The following is a 25,095-nucleotide window of genomic DNA, read 5'->3' on the forward strand; positions in this document are numbered from 1 at the left end:
AGCTCCTGCTACGACCTTGGCCTGCCTAGAAACAGCCAGGGAAGGACTGTGTTCCCCAGAGGGGCCTCCACCAAGCCTGAGTGTGCACCTCTGCCAGGTCCTCCACCTGAAGCCCGCGCAGATGCAGGGTGACCACGTGTCCAGTGCAGGGCCTGTGCTTCCAGCACACACCTGCAGTCCCTCAGCTCTGCTGAGCACCAGCCAGAAGGACCTGCAAGGTGTGAAGCAAAAGAGCCCTCTTCAAACCAAAGCCAAGGGCTTCCGGGCCTCTCTAAGAAAGCCAGTGGAACTCTTCCCAGATCACACCTCTATGCGTCCCACTTTCCCCTGGTCTAACCACCTGGGAATCCGGCAAGACAGAAAGGACAGGCCACGGATCAGCATCGGCACCCTTAGCACACAGCGCTGGCTGCGAGGCACAGGAGCCTTCCAGGCGCTCACGGCCCATCTGCTGATAATGCTTTCGAGAGTTCTCCTGGCGTGCTCCGTCCTACCTACTCACCCACAGCCTCTGAAACCGCCCTCTCCAGCCAAGGCCTCCTTCCTCCTCCCCTGCCTTCCAGAGGAACCTGACAGCCAAGGGGAGCCAGGTAAGCTGCTTCTTTCAGAAGGACCAGGCTCCTCAGCTGAGGCAAGCCCCAAACCTCACTCCTTGTGGCATCTAACAAGAGCATGATGAAAAACGACGCAGACAGAGGCAGACAAAGATGGCCAAAGGTGGGTCAGGGCCACACACCAAGAGATGCAGCGATGGCTCCAGTGGCTCAGACGAGGGCCATGTGGGGACAAGGCCTGGCGCCTGGATGAACGGGTCCATGACCCACCGACCAATGGCGAGGATCTGCTTCCCTGGGCCCCAGAGCCCGGTGCAGAGACAGGTGGGTGAAAGGGAGGGTAAGGCTCACTGGGAGAGGGGCCAAAAGGGGCCCAAGGGCCAGACTGACAGGGCCCCATTGTTACCACCAGCCCAGATAAGGAAGGACCCGGCAGGGGGACAGGGCAGACCTCAGCACTGCTGGGGGTGATCACTGGTCCAGTCTTCCTCTTCCGCAATCCAGACCCCACCTGGCTGCGGGCCTCACCCTGCCCCGGGGGCTAACAGGCATCATGCACTGACTGGGCGGGCCACCCACCCTGTGATGACCAGTACCTCTTCCTCTGGTGTTTGCACCCAGGGCCTGCCCTCTTCCCTTCCTCCCAGCCCACCCCATCCTCTCATGCCTGCAGCCTAATCGTCCACCCACTCCATTTGGCCACTCCATGCCCCAGCCCAAGGCTCCATGTCTCCTGCTGCCACGACCGGCCAGCTCCCGGAGGGCAGTGGGATCTGTGGTTATGGTCCCCGCTCCCAAGTCGTCCAGGAGCATACTTTCATCTGGAAAGTTTCCAACTATGCGAGTCACACAAAAGCCCCTTTTCCAGTCGGCTGTGTGCTTCCAGACATTTCTCAGCAAAGCACAGGTGTGTGCTGTGGGGTTATCACACACGCAGGATTCCCCAGCCCCCGTCTTCCCAGACTGGCCGTGCACATCCATTCTCACCGAGAGACAGTATCCCCAGCCTGCTCACCGCTGCCCTGCTTTCCCAGGGGACATGTGCCTTCACTCTGCCTCTTGGCTCTGGTTGGCATTTCGGTCCTGTCAAGTTTCCTCCCCGTGCACACGCTTTGCAAATGGGCTGAGGACCTTCCTAGGACAGAGACCCAGAAGACAGGATGGCTTGGTCAGAGGGTGATGCTCTTAAATGAGCAGACCCAGCCCAACTCCCTCCAAAAAAGGTACTGCCTGCCATGAGAGGGGGTGTCCCCCAATGGCACCAGAACCTGCTTACCCTCTGGTGGCAGGAAACACCCTCACCATGGCATCCCCCAGTGGCTGCGTGTCTAATGGCCACCTGCACACCCATGTCCACGAGTCCCTGGTTTGGGTACTGAATCTAGGCCGCTGTCTCACGGATCTGCAGCGCGGCTGCCGTGGTGTGGGCAGGCACGCCCCGACTGCTCTCCGAGCCGCAAACGTTTCCTCCCAGCATCCCTACTCCTTGCAGCCTTGCCCGGGGTGCTCCCTACCAGAAACGGTCTGTTATTTCACCACGAGTTTCCTTATCTTTACTGCACAGCGTTCGCCCTCCCTGTCCTGAAGTAAGAGCCCCTCCTCTTGACTTCCTTGTATGGTTGTGGTTTAGCTTACTTCTTGGATCTGCCTGTGGTCTGCCTGTGTGAGTGGTATGAGGTACAGATCCCCCATGCATCCCAGCCACCGGCAGGTCATCTGCCCCACCTCAGCCACACTTTAGACATCCAGTCACATGGCCCCTAGGGCTCTGCCTGTGTCACCAGGCCCCTGACACACGGGCTTAAGTACCTTAGCTTCAGCACACACTGTAGTCTCCGGAAGGCAAGTCTCCCTCTTGGCTATCCACAGAATCTTCTAAAACTCTGAGCGTGCCACACCCGACCCCACTCACTATGCCAAGTGCTATGCAGGCGCTCGGGTCCATGAAGTGACACAGATAAGCAAATCCGCAGCACAGAACTGGAAGCCACCCTGTGTCCATCACAGTGGTGTTGGTGCACCCAAGCAGCGTGCGGCAGAGCGGGAGGCCCCAGCCAGGAGAGAGCACACCATTCGGCACTTGCACTCATCCGTGTGGACAGAAGTCAGGGCAGGGACACTTGGATTAGGGGACAACGGGGACACAAGGGAGACATGTGGCTTTACACAACGCGTGGCTGGACTCACCACACAATCCACAGAGCCAGACACCTGAAACGTGCACACTCTTATGGTAGGCATGTTCTGTGTCAGGGCAAAACAGGCTGTCCATTCACAAGAGCTGCGCATCAGAAGCAAGTGGACAGATTGTGCCCCCCTTCCCCCACCGGCTTCAAGATGTCCCTCTGGGCCGGGGGAGGCGAGGAAGGAAAGGCCGGAAGAAGACGCTGTGCACGGGAGACTGGACAAGAACGGAGTCAGCCCTGGCTCAAAAGGCCTCAGAGGAGCACCCAGCACAGCTGGGCCATTGTGAGCTCTGCACAACACCACCCGCCTGAGTGGAGAGTGAAGCCACATCTGACAACCGGGGGCGACGAGGTAAGGGGGGCCTGCACCCTCAGCAGGAACTCTTTCCTTTGTCAACTAAAACGGCAAACAGGGCATCTGGTCGGAGGGGAGATGCACCAAGTCAGGATGCAGCAATGAATGAGAGGGACGAACACAAGGGAGGTATTTTCACCAGAACACAGGGCCGAGGGGGCCAAGATACTCAAGAAAGTGAGGCTTCCAGTTCACGTGAAATCTGTCTCCTACCCGGAGACCTGCACACGTCAAGGCTCTGGACAAGAGTTAACTGGGCCCTAGAATCTGCAGCCCTGTTTCGTTATGCCAAGCACTTTACACATTTGGGAGTACATTTTTAAGGCCAGCCAGCCCATCCATCTGGTCTTGAGAGGCTGTGCAAAGGCTGGGGTCCCTCGGGCTTCAAGAGGCAGGGCTGAGAAGTCAGGTAACCCATCCCCACCCCGTGCGGCCGCGCTGTCGCTGTGGCAGCCCCCAGGGTTGGAGCTGGAAAGCATGAGCTTCTTTTTGCCCGACGTGTGACATCCTCCCAGTGGCTGCCAGCAGAGGAGGTAAACACACATGGGAACACAGTGTCGCTGTTCCCAGGGCCTTGGCTGAGAAAGCCCTGACATCTGTAAGTATTCTGAGCAGCCAGCCCTGCAGCACTCCACCTTCCTCCCCGCTTGGCGACTGAGAGCTCCACAATCTACACTTTGCTGTTTGGCATTTCACCATGACAAATTTTCTACAGTGATACTCTCTCCTAAGATCTTCGAGACATTTTGGAGCACTAATTCAGCCTCACACCAAGTATCATTGTCCCTTCACAGTTCGAAGGAGCAGCACAAACGAGGGACACAGTGAGCATTACAGAAAGCTCCTCGGCTCCTCCTGGCAGGAACAATGGGATTCTCTACAAGCCAGGGGCCAGCCCAGCCTCACAGTGGCCCCTGTGGCCCATGGGATTAACAAAGAAGGAAAGACCATTCCCACTAACCCCTCAAAAGAGGATAAAAGCAAGCTCTTAAAGCTAGCATGGTCCTGAAGACCTCAACGGACGCACCCCGAGTGTTAGCAGCACCAGGAGACGAGGCCAGACTTTTTCACTCTTAAGTGTGCATATATTGTTTTGCAATCTAAAAAAAAAAACTGAAAGAAAAAGGAAAAAGCTGCATTGATAACCCAAAAAGAGCAGCTCACTGGATCTGAGGCGACCTTGTTTTCATGAAGCCCATCGCCAAACCCCATGGTCCAGATCGACAGATGCCAGACTGTGTGGTGCTGCCCTCACGTGCCGACTGACATCTTAGCAGCAGATGGACCCAGTTCTCACACATCTGGAGCGTCAACGACAAGCGTGGCCCCACTTCCAGAGGCCTTCTCCGTCCCCCTGCCCCAGGCCGTTTCTCTCCATGGATGTCTTAGGAAGCAGCATCCGCAGTGCGTCTAGAGAGTCTGCCCCCTGGGGTGGAAGCCTGTACAAGAATGAGTCCCCAGGACACTGCCCATGGTTACACCCACGGTGAAACATGATCAAAACGACAGCTCACAAATGACACAGAGGAAGCATGAAGCAGTAACAGCTGAGGGGCTGGGCGGCTGGGGCAGAGCTGATAGCCTGCTGCATTCATCTGGAGAAGGGCTGTTGTCAAACACGCTGGAACAGGCCTGGACCGAGGGGCCTGCAGTAACATAAACACGCCCTTGGACCAAGGGGCATGCGCACATGCCAGTAACATGAAGCCACAGGACTGAGGTGAACGGTCAGAGGCCTGCAGGGGTGGGAGCACCAGGACAACTCACTCTGCCCCACGGGAGCACTGAGATCCCGGGGGGCTATGTGGAGGGGGACAGAAGCTCTGGTGTGTCCACTTGCCAACACAGCCACCCTCTCCAGCTGCCCCCACCCCACCTGACCTGTCACCTGATGAGGAAGGCTCCAGGAGACGGGCCCAGGAGGAGCAGAGCCACTAGGAGCTGGCCTGGCTCTGAGTGACCTTGGGAACACCATCTGTCCCTCAGCTTGAGTTTTCTTCACAGCATTTGGCCAAAGAACACATGCCCCAAAAGGTTGCCCAAAGGATTAACAAGCAAGTGCGAGAAAGTACTTTTGAAGGCTACCAGCTGGAGGCACCCCTTACAGCTGCCATCACATCACATCTGCCTCATGGAAGAGGGCTCTGAGCCCAAACAGCAGCAACAAAACAGCGGTCAGCAGGCCCAGAGCAGGAGGCCAGGCCCGGCCTGTGCTGAGCATGTGACATCCCCTTTGGAGGAAGGGGGCCTGAGGTTTAAGAGCAGGACGTTCACTCTAGCTGCGGCCCGGAGTGAGGAAGCACGAGACGTGCTGGGGGCGTGGAAGTGGTCTCCAAGGCCAGCTGTTGGGCCAGGCCTTGCCCTGGGCACAACCCTGCCCTGCCCCCACCCCTGACGCCCTCGAGGGAGGGGTTTGACTCCCCGAGCCACCCCAGGAAGGCCGTGTCCAGGCGCCGGGATGACCCAGCACCTGCTGCCTACTCAGACAGACATCAGCGATCACCCCGCTGCCCCCGCAGCAAGACGCGGGGAGGCAGCAGCGTGACTCAGGGCTCGGAGCGGACGACGCCGTGGCCCACCACCCCGCAGCGACCACGCAGCTCCCTCCAGTCTGCTTCCCCACAGCGAGCCAGGCTCCGCCTGCCAGCGGCCCCGCACCCCATTCCGGCCGGGACCACCGGGAATGTCTTCCAGGGACGCGCAGGGCGCTCCTGCCGCCGCGCTTGGCTGGGACTCCCCGGGCTCGGCTGGGACTCCCCGGGCTCGGCCGCTAGGTTTCCGTTCCACGCCTAGAGAAGGGGAAACTGAGGCACGGCGGGAGCTGCGGCCCCGTCCTGCCCGTGCACCCGGAGCCCCACTCCCCCGAGCCCCGGCCGCCCGCGGGAACTGCCTCCGCCGGCCCGGGCCACCAGCCTCGCACTCACCGCCTCCGCCGCGCCGACTTCCGGGTGCCGCGCCCGCGCGCCGCCGCCGCGGCCGCCCAGGCCCCACCCCCGCCACCGTCTCCGCGCTCGCCATTGGGCCGCGCGGCGAGGGCGGGGCGGCGCGCCTCAACCCTGGGCACCGTTGGTCGCGCGCTCTGTCGCTCGGGGGCTGCAGCCCGCCAGGCGCCCCGCCCCGGGGCTGCGCCAAGCCTCTGCGCCGCGTTGGTGTTCGGGCGCCGCGTGACCCCCGCGGCCTTCCCGGCCTTCTCGGCGTCCCGGCCCTGGGGACCCCGCGGGAAGTCGCAGCGCTTGCAGCCGCCCCGAGCCCATGCCCTGGCGGACACGTCAGGACCGCGGCCTGAGCTCCGGGCGGCCATCGGTCGCCTGCCCACGGTGTCCTCGCTGGAAGTGCTACAGGGATGCTCATTTCCAGACCCACCCCTCAGGCTGGGTCCTGGTCTGCCCCTCCCCGTCCATCCAGTACTGGCTTCTGGACCTGGCCTTCCTCCCCACTGCAACGCTGACTCCTTGACATCCCTGCCTTGCTCAGCACAGCCCCCGGACCAGGCACTCCAGCCCTAGCCAGCCTGCGTAGCCTTTGGGCCCACCTTGAGGCTGTCCTTTTTGCAGGTCCAGGACCAAGGATGAAGGGCTGGCCCAGCCTGATCTGTACTGAGCAAGTGAGCACCAGCCAGGAAGGGGCACTGACTAGGGCCCTCCCAACAGGACAGAGGCATTCACTCAGCTCTCTGCCCCCGCTGGCCTCGGGGCTGTGTCTGGGGCCTAAGTGCAGGGTAAGTGGAGAGTCAGAGGCCCAGGGCTTGCTCCAAAGGGCACTCAGCAAACTATGGCAAGGATGAGAGTTATATAAAGGGTAATAACAATGTGCTAAGCACTCTAAACCCAGTGTTCCAGCACACAGCTCTCATTCATGCCATTTTACGGATGTCAACACCAAGGCTCAGAGGATTTATGTCACTTGCTTTAAGTCAACAAAGGTGGCAAGTGGCAGTGGCTGGATTAGCTCCACAGCCCTGTGTTGAAGACCTGGGTGCCCTGACCCTGACTTGGAGCACTGACGCCATGTGGGAAACTGGGGCTCAGGGAGTGGAAGGGCTTGGCTGGTAATCAGCAAAGGCAAGAGTTGAACCCAAGCCTGCATGACACCCCTGAAGGCCCATTTCACCCCACTCTTGTGCCATCTCATCTGTGTTCCTCCGGGAACCCAACAGAAGCCCTCTGCAGGCATGGGAATCCGGGACTCTGGATGCCCACACAACTCATGGCCAGTAGGCGGCAGACCCAGCGAGACACATGATCCTCCCTCCTGCAATCCAGCAGCAGAATCGTGCTGGACTGGTGCCAGTGATTTCCGTCTGTGCAGCTGGACCACGCAGTCCAGCCAAGAGATGGTAGTTCAGATAAACAGGACCTGGGGCTTGGAGGCAAGTGACCATACCCTGGGGTATGGGGCAGCAGCTGCAAAGTGGTCTACCCCTAACCACTGGGCCACACACCTCAGAGGAGTGGGATACAGATTGGCAGAGCCCCCGTGAGCAGTGCTTTCCCATTGCTTGCAAAGGGGGATGGCAGTCTCGAGGGCGGGATGGAGATTCAAATCCTAGTCTGCCACAGAGAGCAGCATATGGCCCTGGGCTGTCTCACCCCCAGCCACGATCTCCCCATCGCAATAGAGCCAGATCAGACAGTCTCAGGGCTGCAAGGGACTCACTGCCATCCCACCTCTAATTACACATGTCCTTAGATGGGGAGCTTACTACCATAAGTGGCCACCCTTTTGGTCTCAGAACATCTACAACTGTTGGGAAGTTCTTCCTGATCTCCAGCTGAAACCTTTTTCTCTGTGTAGCTTTCCTCACGTGCCCCAGGGATGTCCCTAGAGAGCTGGCCAGTAGTTGGATAGAGAGGGTGGGAGGGAGGGAACAGACTGGGCTCCTGGTCCCTGTGGCAGTGATCGAGTGGTGGAGGCCATCTCTTCTGCTCTCTGACTGTTTCTGACCCCCATCTGCAGGCTGGGTCATGGTGGGCCCAATGCCAGACAGTGGCCCTGAGTCCTCTTGGAACTGGTGCTGTCCCCCCAATCCTCCCTATGCAGCTGGTGATCCAGCTTGGGAGCAGACAGGTCTCTGGAACCCTGTCGGGAGTGGCAGGTGGGAATGAGAGTGAGGGGGCCGTATTCACTTGGGCCGATCTGGGTGCACAGTTCTCCCCTTTGCTCTCAGCAGAGGTCTGTTCAGCCCCTCTTGCCCCCAACAGCAAGTGTGTGGGGAAGAGATGGTGCTGGACCACAAGGTCACTGTGAGAGGTGGGGCTCCAGGAGGACCAGGGCCCGATGCCCTTGGAGAGATCTGTAGGGACCATTGGGCTAATTAACTCCACTCCTAAATGTAGGAAAGAGAACACCCCAGCTCACAGGGCATCTGGGCCAGAATGTCACCGATGGTGAGGCTCCCTGGGATGAGAACTATCTTGCTCATGGGGGCCCTGGTGTTCCAGAGGGAGACACTTTATTCTGCGCACCCCGAGCTTCAAGCAACATCCCTGTACCAGGGAGCCAAATGGTTGTCGCCTCAAGTGCCAGCTCCAGTTGATTGGTGGTGGCTGCTTAGCCCTGGAAGGCTGCTGGGATCGATTTGCCATGTATGCCAGGGCACAGGGAGACCCAGAAGTGGTACCAGTGGTGAGTTCTGGCCCCAAGTCACTTCCCTTTCTTTGCTCTGACCAAGCAACTATTAGGTGAACACACTGGACTCCTGACGTGGGTGGACAAGATATGAATGTCTGGTCCCCCTGTCAGCACTGTCATGGTTGGCGTGGCTCCCTGGGTGGCCTTGGGGAATATGGTAAGCTGAGGATCTGGTCAAATCTGGGTAAAACCAGGGCAGGAAAGGCTTAGAACCAAGCATGAGCCAGGGTCACTGGTCAAGGGGCCATCTCCCCTAAAACAAGCCCCAGTGGGCAGCATCCCTGCTGGTTCCCTCGACACCACAAAGTTAAGCAGAGCTTGCCTAGGGTAACGGTCCCATTTTTGGTCACACGTGTGCGCTCTGTCACTGAAGGAACCAGGTGTCTGCTCCCCACCTGGCAGGGAAATACAACCTTTGCTAAACTCAACTCCGGTGGCTGAAGCCCACAGTGTTCCTCCGTGACGCAGGTAGGGTGGAGAAAATGGAACACCAGAAAGGGGAGGGGGGTGATAAACGCACAAATTTCTCCTCTCCAGGCCCAGATCCGTGGCGATGTGATGGAGAAGGTGGGGGAGGACAGTTCGGTGGCGCCCTGCAGGGTGGGCGGAGCCCAAAGTGTCTGGCGGGTCCTTTCCTGCCCTCGGAAACACTGCAGGCCTCCACCCACTCCAGCCTCGCTGAGCCAAGGCGGCACCTCTGCCTCCGCTATGGGAATCGTGGGGCGATGAGGGTGGAAGAGCCCCCAGACCCCGGGGTCAGACATACTGGGTTGGAGCCCTGGTGACCTAAAGCAAGTGAGAACCTTTCTGAGCCTCAGTTATTCATCTATAAAATGGGATGGCAGTAGAATTCTCCCTCGCGGGTTGTGTGAGGAATACAATTCAATGTCGACCGGAGGGCGCGGCGCGCAGCGCCCGGCGAACAGCAGGCACTGAAAAAGGATACCCGCGCACTGGGGGTGGTAATGGAGGCAACGTAGCCGGGGTCCAGAGAAGGGGCGCCGGGTCTGCCAACCCCGGGTCGGGGCCAGACGGTCCGGGGACGTCCCCGAAGGCGACCAGGATGGGGCGGCTCCACGGCCCCCGTCGCCGCCGCCGCCGCCGCCGCAGCGGTCCCGGCAGGTGCCCGGGCCTCGGCCACTCCACGAAGGGGCCGGTCTTCGGCCGGTACGGACATCCCGGGGGCCCTATGGCAAGCCGGCGTCTCCCCTCGTCCGTCCAATTGGCGCCGGTTGCCGGGCCGCGCCGGGCTCCCGACCAATGGGAATATTCGCGGTCGGATGGGGCGGGGCGGAGGGTCGCGTCGCCGGCCAGGCCCGCTTTGCGCACGGACCGTGCGAGGGGCGGGGAGGGCTGACCCTGGGGCTGCGCGCTTGGCCCGGGAGGGGTGCGCCCCCGCACCGGCCCGAGTTGAGGCCCCACGGACAGCCACCGGTGCCGCGCCCTGAGGACGCCGCGCGCCGAAGATCCCAGGGACGCCTGTCTGGGGGCGGGGGCCACGCTGCGGAGCCGCCCACGCGGCGCTCCAGGTAGGCTCGGGCCGGGGGCGGGGTCCGGGGGTTGGAGCCTGTGATCTGGGCCAGGATTGGGGCGAGGCCAGAAGTCCGGGATCCAGGTTGCGGTGCGGGCAGGGGTCGGGGTCGGGGCGGGTCCTGGGCTGGGAGTCGAGGTCTGGTGGGGGGTCGGGGGCGATCGGAGTCGGGGATCGGAGCTTGGCTCCGCCCCACCCGCACCTCGCTGGCCCCCAGGTGCGCGAGACCCTGGACCGGCGGGGGCGAGTCCCTTTGTGCGCGGCCTCAGGGCCCTGCCCGACCCGGCTGGGACGCCCCGCATCGCGCGCACCAGCCGAGAAGCGGTCGGACCCCGCAGCCGTGTCTGCCCCGCGCGACGCCGGGCGCCTGGAGTGGGGGCCGGGCAGCCATGGAAACTTTCCCACGGCCGGAGGGGCGGCGGGGCCGGGGAACTTTACTGGGGCGGTGCGCCGCCAGGAAGCACGGGGGCCCGGCCCCGCCAAAGGGATGTCCCCGCGCCGTGCTGCTCCCGCCGCCTAGAGGACGAGGGAGGGGACGCCGCCCGGAGTCCCTGCCCCGCGTCCCCACCTGGGCCCCCCACTCCCCCCACCACCTCTTCGCCTCCTTGGTGAGACACCGGGCCCAGGTGGAGGCGCATCCTCCCCACTCAAGAGTGGTGTGCAGTCCGGGTTTGCTGAGGTGTCGCTCTGGGCGAGCAGGCCCAGATTTCCAGCCTTCCCATTTTAATCTTTACGTAATTAAATATTGGGTTCTTACGACGTGTCACCATTTTTAACCTGTGCGAACGTATCACAGTGAAGACGGAGCTCGGAGACTCTGGCTCCCCTCTCCCTTTAGATCCAGGTGTGTTTAAAAACAAGGAAAAGAAAAGAACTGCCCCAACGGAGTTTCCTCCCTTAGCATACACTCTTAATGTAACCTCAGGCGATTCCGCCTCACTTGTACCCCTTCCCTGTGTCCACCCACACGTCACTGTGCAGGACACACACCAGGCCAGGATTAATAACCCCAGGAGGTTGGAGGATGAGTGGCTAAGCCCTCATGCGGCATGAGGACGCACACCGGGGGTGCGCTGGGAGCCTCCACCAGCACTGACTCCCTCTGCCTCCACTCCCAGATCCAGTCCTTAGCCAGAGGCTGCCCATTCTGAGCAGGTCTTGCCTGTCCTGTGCTCAGTGTTTCTCTGGACCTGGGACAGTGCCGGATACAGGGGACCGTCAGAGCCCACTGCCCAGCATGCTGGGCCTGTGGCCCGTCGGTTCCTGAGCAGGTGGTCCAGCCACAGCATATGTGGCTGCGAATCCACAATGTGTGCTTTCCCTCAGCTGCCCCTGTCCCATCGTCCACAGTATTGTGTCTGTCCCTGGCCACCCCACGCCCTCAGGTGTGTGGTCCACCGGCACCCAGCACAGCACTGGGCACAGAGCACTCGCTGTCCTCAGGGACTCTAGTCCTGGCCTGGGAGGAGGGTCATGGGAGCACAGCCAAGCCAGCCCCGGCCCTGCTCTTCCTCACGGGCTTTTCTGCACAGACCTGAGTCCCCGCTGACCAAGTCCCGCCTAGGCAAACTGGGTCCAGCCCTGAGCCCTGCTAAGTTAGAGCTGCCCACCGCGATGTCTGGGCTGCGTGTCACCCCTCCCAGAGGTAAATCCTCAGGTCTCTTCTCGGTCCCAGGGGTGCCTTGGCCTCTCCTAGGCTCCGTGAGGGTGTGACTGCACCTCCATCCCTGTTTGTGCTGCGCAAGGGTTCAAGGTGGGTTCACTGCGTTCCCTTCACCCCAAGAGACGGGCCTGGGGGCACAAGCAGTGGGATCCTCTGCCTCCGAGAGGAGCTAGGAACTGTAGCACAGCTAGGCGGCAAGGACACCAGGTACACTAGAGCCTCAGGCAGCCCCTAGCATCTGCCCTGTGGCCTGGCCTGGCCGCAGCAGAGGGAGGGAGGGGGCCAGCGCTGTGGGGTTCTGGGAACTTCCCCATGGTGGCTCAAGTTGGGGAAGGCATCTGTTCTTTTCCTGCCAGCTTACATCAAGACTGGAATGAGTCACTGGGCCACTCTGCAGGAGCCCCAGAATTAGGGAGTAACTGGGGGTGGGGGGGGTGGGCAGAGTCAGAAATCCCTTCGTGGGCCTTCCCGACTGGGAGGGCTGCATATCGTGGCCTATTTCACAGGTCAGGTCAGAAAGATGATCCCAGAGCTGGTGGACACCCACATCACCCACATGGCTCCCCCTCTCCCTCCCCTCCCCTGTGTCAGACGCAGGCCCTTCCCACTGCCCCAGTGGACCCTGAGGGGTCCACAGCCTCTAGCAAAGCAACAACAAGCCGAGTGGGCTCCACCCAGCCTCCCCATACAGCAGGGAGCCTCCCTGAGGCACCCGGTGGGGAGGCCAGAGCTCTGCTTTCTCCAGGCTTCCTGTCCAGGGTGTGGAGCTGGAGAGTTGCACGTGCCCATCCCCCCCCCCCGCCCCCGCCCCCAGTGCCCCTCACCACCCTTGGTGCAGGCAGAGGGAGACCTGAGGGCTGACAGTGGGTGATGGCAGAGTCATCCAGCTCGGGCGCAGGCAAGGACCGTGCAGGGCCCTGGGAGTGAGACCTCCTCCCAGCGTGTGCGCCAGGCACCTCTGCTTCCATGGGCTGCCCTACGACTGCCCAGGGGTCCCCGGTGAGGACTCCGAGCCAGCCACTCAGGGTGAGGCTGTGCCTTTCTCTGCCTCAGCGTCCTGTCTGTGAAGTGAGAGGGTACAGCAGAAGTGGGTGCGTTTTCATGACGCACCCAGAGTGACCAGTGGCCTGGAAGAGCATGTCAGGATTTGCCATGGTAGAGTTGGACGCAAGGCTCTAGTGTAGCGCCAGCTCGCAGGCAGGCCTGTGTGACCCTTACCTGGGCTCCTCACTACCTGCCACAGCCCTGAGCTGCCCGCCCAGCCCAGGCCACATCCTTCCTCTGGACTCTGTGTCTCTGGGAGCTGCCTCATGTGTCAGACATGACAGGTTTGTAGCTTGCTGGTCTGGCTGCATGGCTGGCCCTTGCGGCCTGGGCTGGACTCCTGCCCCAGGTGGAGAGGCAGCAGGCCTTTCCAAGGCTGGGGGCGAACTGGACAGACTTGCAGGGAGCCCCAGCATGGGGCCCATGGCAAGAGTAGGCCCAGGCTGGTGGAGCCAGTGGGGTTGCTCCTCTTCCTGGGGCTGTCATTGTTTGGAGATGGAGCCCCATAAGGGGCCTGCTGGCTCCCTGGGCCCCTAGGCTCCTGGTTTTGGGTCCCTGGCTGGGCGAGTGCCTGCAGATCCTGTAAACTAGCGCTGAGGGGATGTTGAGAAGGGCTCCGCAAGACAGGTAGCCCCTGCCTTCTTGTCACAAATCCCATCACTGGTTCTACCTTCATATTTCACATCTGTCCGTCTATCCACTGCCCCAGGGCCCCTGTCAGGCTCTGCCCCTTCCCAACCTGTACAGTGCCCTATGACAAGGGCGTCCTGGGGACAGAGACCCACACCTCCCCTGCCACCATCACCCCTGTGTTCCCTAGACCCTCCCACTCCCCCGGGTCCCACCCTCCTCCTGCAGGAAGCTCTCACTGGGACCCCAGGCCTGCAGGTGCCCCCACTCCCCCACACTGGTGTCTACTACTGACTCTCCTCTGCATTTGTGGAGTTCTCGGTGTGGCCGGAGCCCCAGGAGGAGGGAGCATGTTCTTGTGGCCGCGCATCCCTGCTGGGTTGGTGAGTAGTTGCGGGGCTGGGGGCGGGAGGACCTGACTTCAGATCCTGGACCCAGTTTCCCCCTCTGCAAAATGGGGTGTTGGGCTGACCGAAGGTACCTGTGAGAGGCAGGAGATGAGGGTGCACAGCCAGGGCTGCCTGAGGCCCCGCGCGAGGCCAGCACTGAGGAGAGGCCAGCGGTTATCAGAACTGATAAGAAAGGCACAGAGTTCTTGGTGGGACAAAACCTGTGTGAACAGTTAAAGCCAAGAGCAGAAGTGTCCCAGAAATGTTACATTCTCAGCAAAGCTGATTCCTGAGCCTCAGACCCCATGGCAAGAACAGTGGCCCCTCTGCCATGGGGGACGAGGGTGGCAGTGGGTGGGTGGACTCCCAACCACAGTTGCCCTCCCAGGCACACACGTGAGTATGCGCACACGCACATGGATATGCACACATACGCCTGGCTTGGGCCCCCCATTCTTCCCTGCCTCTGGCCCCCCCACATCCTGACCCCTCCACAATCCCACCGTGACTTGAAGCCCCTGCCCATGATGAAGGGGCTACTGTCAGGCAGAGAGACCCACCCTCGGGGCCCCCAAATGGGCCATGTGCACAAAGGACGATGGGACAGAGGCTCGGAACGGTCTGGAAAACACCATACAGCCGAGGGGAGAGCGTTTTATCACCTGTGTCCCCCTAGAGATGGCCTCCCATCTGCAGCCCAGACCCTCCCCCATCTGTGCCACCCTGTGTTTCAGTGATACAACACAAACGCTCTGGCAACATCCTCAGGCCTGGATACAACAAGAGAGAATGTGTCCCCTGGGCCATCGACAGAGACAGGAAGCCCACGGGGGCTGCGTCTGAGGCACACCTGGTCAGAGCTCCAGCCTCTGGGTCCTGGGGACTGGGGACCCAGGCTGCCCACCTAGTGGGGACATGGGTTCTGGGCTGGCCTCAGGGAGCCTCAGGAGAGACAGGCGGCCTATCCTTCAGGGCAGGAGTGGGGTTCGGGTTTGGGGAGCAGGGCCGGGTGGGTGTTGGGGCAGACCCCTGGGGGGCCGTGACCCCCTGCGTGGGCCAGTGGGACCCTGGTGTGGGAGTTCTCCCTGCTCTGCTGTTTGCCCTGACGAAGCACGCCCGGCCTTCTGGAAGGGGGAAATGTTATCAGTCCACAAGTCGGAACAATCGCGCTTTTGAAGGATAGGCAACAGCGTTAGGAACGCTCACAAGGGACCTTGGCGGCCCAGCGTGAAGTGCAGGTGTGACAGTCCCAGTCGAGTGGGGATGAGAGAGTGTGCACGAGTGTGTGGGGATGCATTGGGAACTCCACCGGACGACCTTGGGGTCAGAGATGACAGTGCCCAGCCAGGGGTCTGGCCTTTTCTAGAAAGGACTTAGCCTGGCAGGTTGGCCTCATGCGGTGCCTTCTGGTTTCCCTGCAGGAGCTGGAGCCGGCCGGATGGACATCGGGACATGCTGATCTCCCCTCAAGACAGGTAAGTGACCTAGGCGTGGCCTGGGGACGTCCCCTCCTCACGGGACAGCAGAGTGTCTTTGTGGGCTGGGCAAGTATGGTTGACAGAGGGATGGACTGTGGCCCCAGGCGGTGTGTGCTTCTGGTCAGCCTCACGCTGAGTGGGCACAGCCCCCCGGGCTGGACAGGGCTGGATGTGGGGGCCTCTCACTGCCCTGCTGGGATTCACTGATGGCTTGAGTGTGGACGACAGTCACTGGTTTGCCATCTGGCTTGGTGGACAAGCCTGCAGTGGGGCTGACCGACCAGCATGTTAACTGGGGCTGGTCCTCACCCACCGTGACTTGGACGCCTGCCGCAGCAGTGTCTGGTATTGGTACAGCCCACCCGGCTCCGCTCTTAGCTCAGAGTGGTCCCTGCTGCCCCGGGGAGACAGGCGGTGGGCCCACACCTGGAGCACCAGGAGGAGGGCCTTGCGGCCACGCGACTGGCTTTGTCTGAAAGGGCCAGAGAGCAAATGTTTTGGTGCTGTGGGCCGTCTTTGCCGCACACAGCCACACCAGTCTGCCATTGTAGGGTGGAAGCAGCCACGGGCAACATGTAGCCGAGTCGATGAGACCGTCCTGATCACAGTCGTGGGCGTTGCGTGCTGGCCCCTGGCCTTGGGCGTTATCTGTGTTTGTGGGTGCCTCTGTTACAGCTCCAGGGAAACTGAGGTGTGGTGCCCAGGAAGTGTAGCAGGGCCAGAGGCTGAATGGTCCCTGTGTCCCCCAGGACCCTCTGAATGGTGGGAAGGTATGCCCTGCTGACCCCCAGGTTTGAGACAGTTTGCTGTGGTGGTTGTATTTGCAGAGTGGTGGTGGCTTATAAGAATGCCCCAGTCACTCTTGTCCCTGTAGTACAGGTGCCCAGTCCCCAGCCTGGCCGTCTGCCCCTGCCCCACCAGGTACTATCTCCATGGGAGGCTCGGCCAACCCAGCCCTGTGGATTCTGAATGTCACTGAGTGTCCAGCACAGAGGGCCTGGCCCAGTCAGTGCCATGCTCTGGTGGTGGCGAGAAGGCAGTGGCCACAGACCCAGGAGCCCCCAGGCCTCCCAACACCTGAATGTCCTGTGCCAAGGGCTGTAAGACAGAGGACAGGTGTGGGGGGCCCAGCTTTTCCTTGTCTGTTCCCCAGAACCGCAGGTGTGGGAAGCTGCTGGGGGGTCTGCTGCCGCCTGGCTGTGTAGGGGGAGGAGGGTCTGGCCAAGCATCTTGGTGGCCAGGCTGTTGGGCCACACGGGGGCTTCTGGATTGGGAGGAAGAGGGTCAGGCTGCTGGGCTCGCTGGGCCAGAGCGCCCAGGCCTTGGGACGTGGCATTGCTTGTGACACAGGTGACATGGTGGCAGGAGGCTGGCTCCCATCTCCCTTAACTCTTAGTAGGCCCCCACACCTCAGGTTGGCAGGCCACCCAGACACCAAATGGCAGCTTGGTAACGGTCTACAGGAGGCTGCCCGCCGCTCTCGCCCACTCTCCCTTGTTGCTTGCTCTTTTCCTGTCCCTGTTTTTCCCTCCCTGCAGCCTGCTCCTGGTCTCCTCCTGTTTCTCTCTGGCCCTTTCTCTGCCTCTCTCTACCTCTCCCTGTCTCCTGTCTCTGTCCTGCCCTTCTCAAGTGTGGTGATTGATTATTCTTCTTTGCCGTGGTGATTGACTATTCACGTCTGCCGTGGGTACTGGATGGATGGATGGCAGCATTTGTGCCATCTCTGCTCTGGGCTGGGACTGTTTCACAGACTGGGAAGCAGAACCTGGGCCCTGGCTCAGGGCTCCCTGCTCTGCCAGGCTCTGGGGTGAGGCTCTGCCCACATCAATAGGGGCATGGGGAGGGGGCCTCAGGACTAAGTCGGGACTGGGGCTAATGGCAAGCACCCATGTATCCTCCATCCTGGTCTTCAGCCATTTAGCAGTTGCTCATTGAGCTCTATGCTGGACACTGGGCATTGCAGCCACATTAGGCCCAGCCCCGCCCTGGGGGAGTCTCCAGCCTAGATGAGGAGACAGCAATGAATAGAGAAAGGAGTGACTAATGGTGGAATTGCAAGATGGTGGTGAACAGCGCGGCTCCCTGCGAGGGGTGAGCTGGAAGGTGGTGTGGGGGTGACACTGATGCCCAGCCCGGGGACGTGGGTGCCCTTCACCACAGCCGTGCCAGCACTGATACCACCTCTTGGGAACCCCCCCGGCCCAGCCTTGCCCCTTGGCAGCAAGTGGCCTTTGCTGCTGAGCACAGCCACACTTCTGTGATGGCCATCCCGGTGCCAGGGTTGCTTGGGGTTTTGAAGTGTTTCTCAGCCATTGGTGTGGTCTTGGCACATGAAACCACGATTTCCTCCCCTGTCTGTCTGCCTGCTGCAGGTTTTTTTCAGCCTTTGAATTTTTGTTTATGATGGTTTTCGTGTTCAGAAATCTTTCATGTTTTGTGGTGAAATCTGTTGAATTTTTTGTCTTTTAGGTATTCCCTTGTTCTATGCACCGTTCTCCGTAGCTTGTAGCCAGGTAAATACACATCGATCTTTTCCTGTAGGTATTTCTAGTGAGGGTTTACACTCCAGATTTCATCCATCTAGAATTTATTTTGACATAAATGTAAGGTGAGGATTTATCTTTGTTTATACAGTTGTATCTGAACCGGTTTTTTTTTTTTTTTTTTTTTTTGGTGAGGAAGATTGTTGCGGAGCTAACATGTGTGCCAGTCTTCCTCCATCTTATATGTGGGACGCCGCAACAGCGTGGCTTGATGAGTGGGTGCATTGGTCCATGCCTGGGATCTGAATCTGCGAACCCCAGGCCACCAAAGCGGAGCACGCGCTCTTAACCACTACGCCACAGGGCCAGCCCCTCTGCACTATTTCTTGAGGAATACTTTCTGTCATCAGAAGTTGGAAATGTTGCCCTATGCGTCCTCGGGTTTGTGGGGCTCATGGCAGGCGCCTGGCCCTCAGCCGGCGCGCACTGCCCCCTTAGAAAGATCAGATTGGAGCGTCCCCTTGATCAGCCTTTGTTCTCAAGAGTCGCACTCGCTCTGCGGGTGTGTGTTGGATCCCCTCTGTGGGGCCCTCCTCCTGAGGACGTCTGTGGACTTACCTGAGGTTCACACTGTTTGGAGTGGCCCTCCCGGCGTGGGTTAGTGGCGTGTGCAGGCCCCTGCACGTCCTGCTCTGGTCTCCCTGTGACTTGGGACTCTCGCAGCCCCGCTGAGCACCCTTGATTACTGAGAGCAGGTCCCTGCTGTGGTGGGGCCTCCTCAGAAGCCCCCTAGGTGGCCCGGGCCCCTTTGCAGGCATCGGGCCTTTGAGTACCTTGTGTGGCCTGTGGCTGGAGACAGCTGCTGAGCCACTGTGCAGGGAGGGTGTGGGTCTCTTGATGTTAGCGTTGGTGGGCTGTCACACATGCATGTCCCTTGTCCAGGCGGCTCTGTCATGCTGTGAGGGATGAACTAGCCTCTTCCTCATGACCCCAGGTGGAGGCACCACAGGCCAGGTACTCCCACATCTGGTTTGTATCTCATCCTCCGGGACTGGGAGGTGAGTCATGGTTGCCAACCTGTCTGCCACGCAACGATCTTGCCAGATGGCTGGAGAGCCTGGTGCAGGCCGGCCGGCCGGCCACCATCTTGCCTGGGGGCTGCTGTCAGCCAGACGTCTGGAGGCCTCTGTGATTGGACTTGTGGGTCCTTCCCCAGGTGGACTCAATGTCAGAAGCAGGAGCCAAGACCTCAGCCCCCAGGGAAGCCCCAAGCACCTTCTGACCCCTGGTGCCTGTGCCTCTCAGGTCGGGCAGGAAGGAGACTCTCCCCGGCAGGACTTGGGTTCAGAGCCTGGCTCTGCTCGCCCCACAGGCCACACGCAGGGCTCAGCACCGGTGGTGCTCCGTGCTGGCCGCTGCAGATACAACGTGGGTGCTGCGCCAGCTTCTGGCTGTGCCATCCCTTGCTCGGGGTGATTCGCGGCTGGTGGCATGGCCGGTGCAGTGGGGCCAGCCTGGTGAGGCCTACATCGCCCAGCCACCAGGCAAGAGGGTGCCGCGCCAGCCGTGCCCTGTCCGCAGGTCCTCCAGGGCCGTCTCTGCAGGCCCACAGGGGCTGTTTTGGTGTGCTGACCCCTGTCCCCGACCCCGGCCCCCAGCCTCATCACCCCTCCCAGAGCATCACGCCCTCATGCCTCCTGTGGCCACCTTGGGGCCTCTCGCTGTCACTCGGCCATAGTCAGCTTTGGGCTGTTCCCTGGGCTTGTCCTGTTTTGTTCCGCTGCCTGGACTGTCCTCCGGGGAGCTGCCTGTGGAGCCCCCTAGACCGTCAGGCTGCCGAGGGGCCTCCCTTCCCCCAGGCCCTGGGCATCCCCTGTCCCAGCGTGACCCTCAACCCTGGGAGTTAGATCTTGTGCAGCAGGGACGACCCCCCTGCAGCTCTGATTTGGGGAGTCTGAGGCCCCGGCTCATCTCGCCCACGGGAAAGGCTGCCCAGTGTTGGGGTGGGGAGAGGGAGGCACCCACCCCCACGGTGCATCTTGCCAGGTTAACGGTTGCAGTCCATGAGTTTGGTATTTCAAATATGCCTTTAGTTAAACTTTTTCTTTTCAAAATATTTTCACTCTGTGAAATCCTAATCAGGCCGTTCACTCGTCTGAATGTATTTGCTGCTCTCTGCATTTTGCAAGATAATGAGGCTGTGGAGATGGCTACCAGCCCTGTCGTTGTCCTCCCTGGGGCTTTTGCTCTGTGCCCTGGAGGGAGATGCCAGTGCCCCCATGGCCCTTCCTGGCCCATGGGATCTGGACCACAGTGCCTGGGAGGGCACTGAGTGTACAGATGGGGAAACTGAGGCCCGGACCTCTGAGGAATCTTGAATGGCATAGGTGGAGGGGTCTCAGCCCCAGGCAAGGCCCACTGTTCACAAAGCAGCATCTCCCTTCATGGAGGAGCCACCTCCCGTACCCCCAGACCCCTCACGCCAGGCTCGGGTCAAGGCCATGGCCTGGTGATGCTGCAGAGGTGCCTTCTGGATCTGGCAGGGGCAGGCTCCCCTGGGAGTGCCCAGGGGCTGCGAGTGAGGGAGAGGCCACGAGACCAACCCGCAGACATCCGGTGACCATAGCACTGAGTCCCCTGTTTTGCCTTTAAAAAAAAAATTATAAAGCAATATGTGCTTGTTTATAGAAAATGTAGAAAATACAAAAAAGAGGGAAAAAGAAATCACACCTGTCATCCCCATAGCTCGGCATCGCGTGTCCTTGCGTGGGCTCCTAGGGAGCTGCTTTCTGTGTGTGTTGGAGTGTGTGGGTTAGGATCCCTCCCCCTCCCTCACCTCGGCACCATCTCCCGTGTGGGTGTCCAGATGGTTCACCAACACGACCCCCTCCCGCCTATGTCCACTGTGTCCCTGCCTCTCCCCTCCTCTGACACACCTGGCCCTTCCCCTCGGGGCTCTGCACTTTCCGGACACACTCATGCATGGTCCCCTCTGTTCCTGGGGCCTGTATCCCGCCGCAGCCAGGAGCTTGGGAAACACCTCCACCCATGGACATTCAGACTGTTTGCAGCTCCTCTCTCCAGTCGGGGCTGCTGTAGTAAACATCTCATGCCCAGAGCACTTTTTCTGTGTTGAAACAACTTGGGCTTGGCCTGGAGGTCCAGGCAGGGCCTGGGGGTTTGCTGGGGGCAGAGCCTGGAGGAGGGTTATCAGACTTAAGCCAAACCTGGGAGAGTGGCCCAAGGGGGTGCCCAAAACAGCCCCTCTCCCGAGAGATGGCCAGCCCACCATCTTCAGACAGCCCATTCCGGGGACCTGCACAGGAGACAGACTCCCACTGGGCAGGTGGCCAGTCCAGGGAGCCACACCTCTGGGGAGGGCCCACCTGTCCCCGTTCACTCATCTGTAGAAGGGGAGCCCAGGTGCCCCAGCTGGCATGTGCGAGGTGACACCTGTCCTTGTGGCACTGTGTACTGCAGGTGCCCCGTCCTCAGCCCCCACCCAACCTTATCCCCGTGGGGGCTTGAGGCCTGGAGTCCTGGCGGGGCAAGCACTCCCACAGATGATCACCTCCGAGGTCAGTCAGGACCCCCAGGGAGGGTGCACTGATGGCTCTGGGAGTAAGAGCGAGGCTCCTCTGCACCCAGCTGGAGGCCCAGGGCTTAAGGCACCTCAGCACCCACCCCCTGCCCTGTTCAGAGGCTCTGCTGAGGGTGTTGGTCCTTTGGAGCATGCCATGGGCCACCCGGTCTGCCCACCATGGGTGAAGGTGGGGCCCTGAGGACCCTGTCCAGAAGGCCTGACAGGGCAAGGGGAAAGCAAGGGTCGGGAGGGGAGGGGCAGGATGTAGGAGTGTAGGAGACAGGGAGGGGAGGGAGACCATCAAGTGGTTGGAGGCCTGAGAGCCCCAGCCCAGGCCCAGGGATAGGAGTAAGGAGGATGCTGAGACAATGTGTTCTAAGCTCCCTGGCCACATGCCCAGCCTTCTGAGGAGAACTGGAGTTGGGGAGGGGGCTTTCCTGGACACACTGGGAGAGGGAGGCCGTGGGCCCTGGGATTCCCAGACACTCCAGTCGATGGGCACAGACTACCAGCCTCACCTGTCGTCTCCTGCCCAGGATGGGGAGTGGGCTCATTGCCACCTAGGAGGACAGGTGACCTGTCTAGGGCCCCGGAAGAGGCAGGGCCATGGCCAGGACCCCACCTGGTTCACCTCCTCCCAGCTGGGGCTTCCCTGCTCCTTTGCCCACCACAGCCCCAGACCCAGCTGGGGCCAGGGAGTTGGGTGGGACCAAGACCATCTTCCCTCTTGGGCCTCCTGGCTGGGGGACAGGGAATTATGATGGGGAAACTGGGGCTCAGCAGGCAGAGCCAAGCCCTGCTCCCAGGCCCCAGGCAAGCACAGCTTCCCTTTCCAGTCTTCTTGGTGACAGGTCTCAGGTGTTTGCCTGTCTGCAGGGAGCTGTTTGTGACGAGACCAATTCTGACACCTATTCAGTGATACACCTATTTGTATTTGAAGAAATAATTCCAGACTTGACTTCCCAAACCTTCGAAACAGGGGCGTTGGGTAATTTGTAAGTAAGCCTGTATGCTTGCAGACTTTTGTCTTTACAGAGCCAGGACTTCCAGAGGTTCAGTGCTGTAAGAGGTGGGGCGGGCAATGCCCCAGGGTGTGTGCAGGGAAGGAGGCCATGTGTGACCACGACAGCAGCAGACTTGTGCCTTGAGGGAACCCTGGGCCAGCATGCAGGCTGGGACATCCCCTTCCTCCTGGTGACTCTGTTCACTGCCGTGACCCCACTTGTCCTGCTCTGCTCACTCAGAGCCCCACCCCTCACAACTGATGGGCCCGAGGAATGACCCTCAGGCCGGAAGCCAAGTCTGACTGAGGACAGCAGCCTTGGGCAGAGGAAGGGGGCTGGGTAGGAGTAGAGGAGTGTCTGCCATCCCCTCCACCAAAGCCGAGTGGGGGCTGCTTCAGCTGGGGCCAGGGGGGCTCCCGAGCTTGGCCTAGCTCTCTCGCCCACTCCTTCAGCAAACATTTATCTGGCTTCTCCCCCCAAAACCCCTCTCCCCATGAGATCCCCCATCACCTTCAGGTTAAAAACCATACCTGGTCCCTGTGACTCCCCAACCTCGCTCCTTGCCACGCCCACCTCCTGACTCAGCAGGCTGTGGCTGGGTGAGGGTCTTTGTCGACCTACCTGCTGTGTCATTCTAGACACAGAGGTGCCCTCAGCAAGGCAGCATCCTCCTGAGCCTTCAGGAGCCCTGAGGCAGTCCCCCTGACATTTCTCCAGTTTCTTGTAAGTGTTGGCCTCAGTGTAGGGCACATGCTGTGATTCCTCAGGGTGGCCTGGGCACTGTTCTCCATCTGCTCATCGTTGCCTCCTTCACGCAGCAGAAATGAATTGAGCACCTGCTACATGCCAGGTACTGTGCTGACTGCCCCTCAGCTCTGGCCTGTCATCCAGCAGAGGCCACGGTGGTCCCTGTCCTCGTCCACCACCACCTTTGGTTCCATATGAGGCAGCAGGGGAAGGTTTAGATTTGTTGTCTTTTTTTGTGTGTGTGTGTGAGGAAGATCAGCCCTGAGCTTAACATCCGATGCCAATCCTCCTCTTTTTGCTGAGGAAGATTGGCCCTGGGCTAACATCTGTGCCCATCTTCCTCTACTTTGTATGTGGGACGCTGCCACAGCATGGCTTGGCAAGTGGTGCATCGATCTGCCCCGGGGATCCGAACCTACGAACCCCGGGCCACTGAAGTGGAGCGTGCTGACTTAACCGCTATGCCACCGGGCTGGCCCCAGATTTGTTGTGTCTGCTTTGTCCATGCAGAGGCCTAAGAGCTGGCGGAGGCACAGCAGTGAACTTCACAGTATGACCTTAGGTTCATAGGTCAATTTTCTTTATCTTCCTTTAGTCTTGTCCTCTCTGAACCATATCTATTAGAAATTTCTGTTTCTGGCACTTGAAAGGTAGTCAATGAGAGATGCATTGGTCATTTAAGTGGGAGTCTTGGTTTGTGGACTTAGATGCTTATGTGCTCACTTATTTTAGGTTTGTTCTAGTTTATTTATATTCATTTTTTATTGTTTGATAATCAGAGTATTGAGGGCTATGAATTTATCTCTGAGAACAGATTTGGCTATAACCCATATATTTTTTTCCAGCTTTATTGAGCTATAATTGACATATAGCATTGTGTAAGTTTAAGGTGTACAGTGTGATGATTTGAGACATGTGTATATTGCAAAATGTTTACAAGAATAACATCCTTCACCTCACATAATTATCAGTTTTGTTGTTACAGTGACAACTTAAAGTTCTACTCTGTAGCAACTTTCAAGTATGCAACATGATATTAACTGTAATTGCCATGCTGTATATTATGTCCCTGGAAATTAGTCATCTTATAACTGAAAGTTTGTACGCTTTGACCACCATCTCCCCATTTTCCCCACCCCTCAGCCTCTGCAACTGCCATTCTATAACTCATACATTTTTATGTGATTATATTTTTTCACTGTTTCTGAATAGTCAAGTCTGTATGCTTAAATTTTTATCTTTGATCTATTACTTATTTAAAAGAATGTTTTGCAATTTCTAAGTTATTACACAGAAGTGGCTTTTTTTTTTTTAATGGTTTTTTTTTTCTTTTAGTGAGGAAGATTGGCCCTGAGCTAACATCCATTGCCAATCTTCCTCCTCTTGCTTGAGGTGTGCGAACTTAACCACTACACCACCAGGCAGGCCCACAGAAGTGGCTCTTTTTAAAATTTGTTTTTAATAAAATTACAATACGTATAAAATTTACGATCTTAATCATAAGCGTACAGTTCACTGCCATTAAGTTTATTCACATTGTTGTGCAACGAATCTCTAGAACTTTTTCATCTTGCAAAATTGGAACTCTATACCCATTAAAGAACAATACCCATATTCATAGAATATCCATATTCATATTCATAGAATATCTCTTCAAGACTATACTTGAGGGCCGGCCCTGTGGCTTGGTGGTTAAGTGCGCGCACTGCAATGCTGGTGGCCTGGGTTCGGATCCCGGGTGTGCATCGAGGCACCACTTCTCCGTCCATCCTGAGGCCAAGTCCCACATACAGCAACTAGAAGGATGTGCAGCTATG

The 25,095-nt window shown here is 59.3% G+C and overlaps 2 protein-coding genes across 11 annotated transcripts in view; one reads left to right on the forward strand and one right to left on the reverse strand.

The window, feature by feature from the left end:
- Nucleotides 1-6,043, reverse strand: part of TANGO2 (transport and golgi organization 2 homolog) — a 45,022-nt gene extending 38,979 nt beyond the window's left edge. Inside the window, exons 1-2 of one of the 6 annotated variants that reach the window (XM_087423698.1) lie at nucleotides 2,364-5,925; nucleotides 1,542-1,689 (exon numbers count right to left, since the gene is read on the reverse strand). In XM_087423698.1, the coding sequence (XP_087279824.1) occupies nucleotides 1,542-1,630 (89 nt within the window). In that variant the 5' untranslated portion in view covers nucleotides 1,631-1,689; nucleotides 2,364-5,925. Of the gene's footprint in view, nucleotides 1-1,541; nucleotides 5,931-6,019 lie in introns of those variants that run through there. The other 5 variants (XM_087423703.1, XM_087423700.1, XM_087423704.1 and 2 more) reach the window with 5 other exon arrangements.
- A 4,042-nt stretch (nucleotides 6,044-10,085) lies between these two features.
- The window catches only part of ARVCF (ARVCF delta catenin family member), a 49,497-nt gene continuing 34,487 nt past the window's right edge, over nucleotides 10,086-25,095 (forward strand). For 3 of the 5 annotated variants that reach the window (XM_014796735.2, XM_087423708.1, XM_087423709.1), the window contains exons 1-2: nucleotides 10,089-10,255; nucleotides 15,405-15,458. The gene's annotated coding sequence lies outside the window, so the exon portion shown is untranslated. Of the gene's footprint in view, nucleotides 10,256-12,829; nucleotides 14,837-15,404; nucleotides 15,459-25,095 lie in introns of those variants that run through there. The other 2 variants (XM_087423712.1, XM_087423707.1) reach the window with 2 other exon arrangements.

This window comes from Ceratotherium simum, chromosome 35, assembly GCF_057802395.1.
Source record: "Ceratotherium simum simum isolate JZ-2026a chromosome 35, ASM5780239v1, whole genome shotgun sequence".
In the NCBI taxonomy this organism is placed as follows: Eukaryota; Metazoa; Chordata; class Mammalia; order Perissodactyla; family Rhinocerotidae; genus Ceratotherium; species Ceratotherium simum.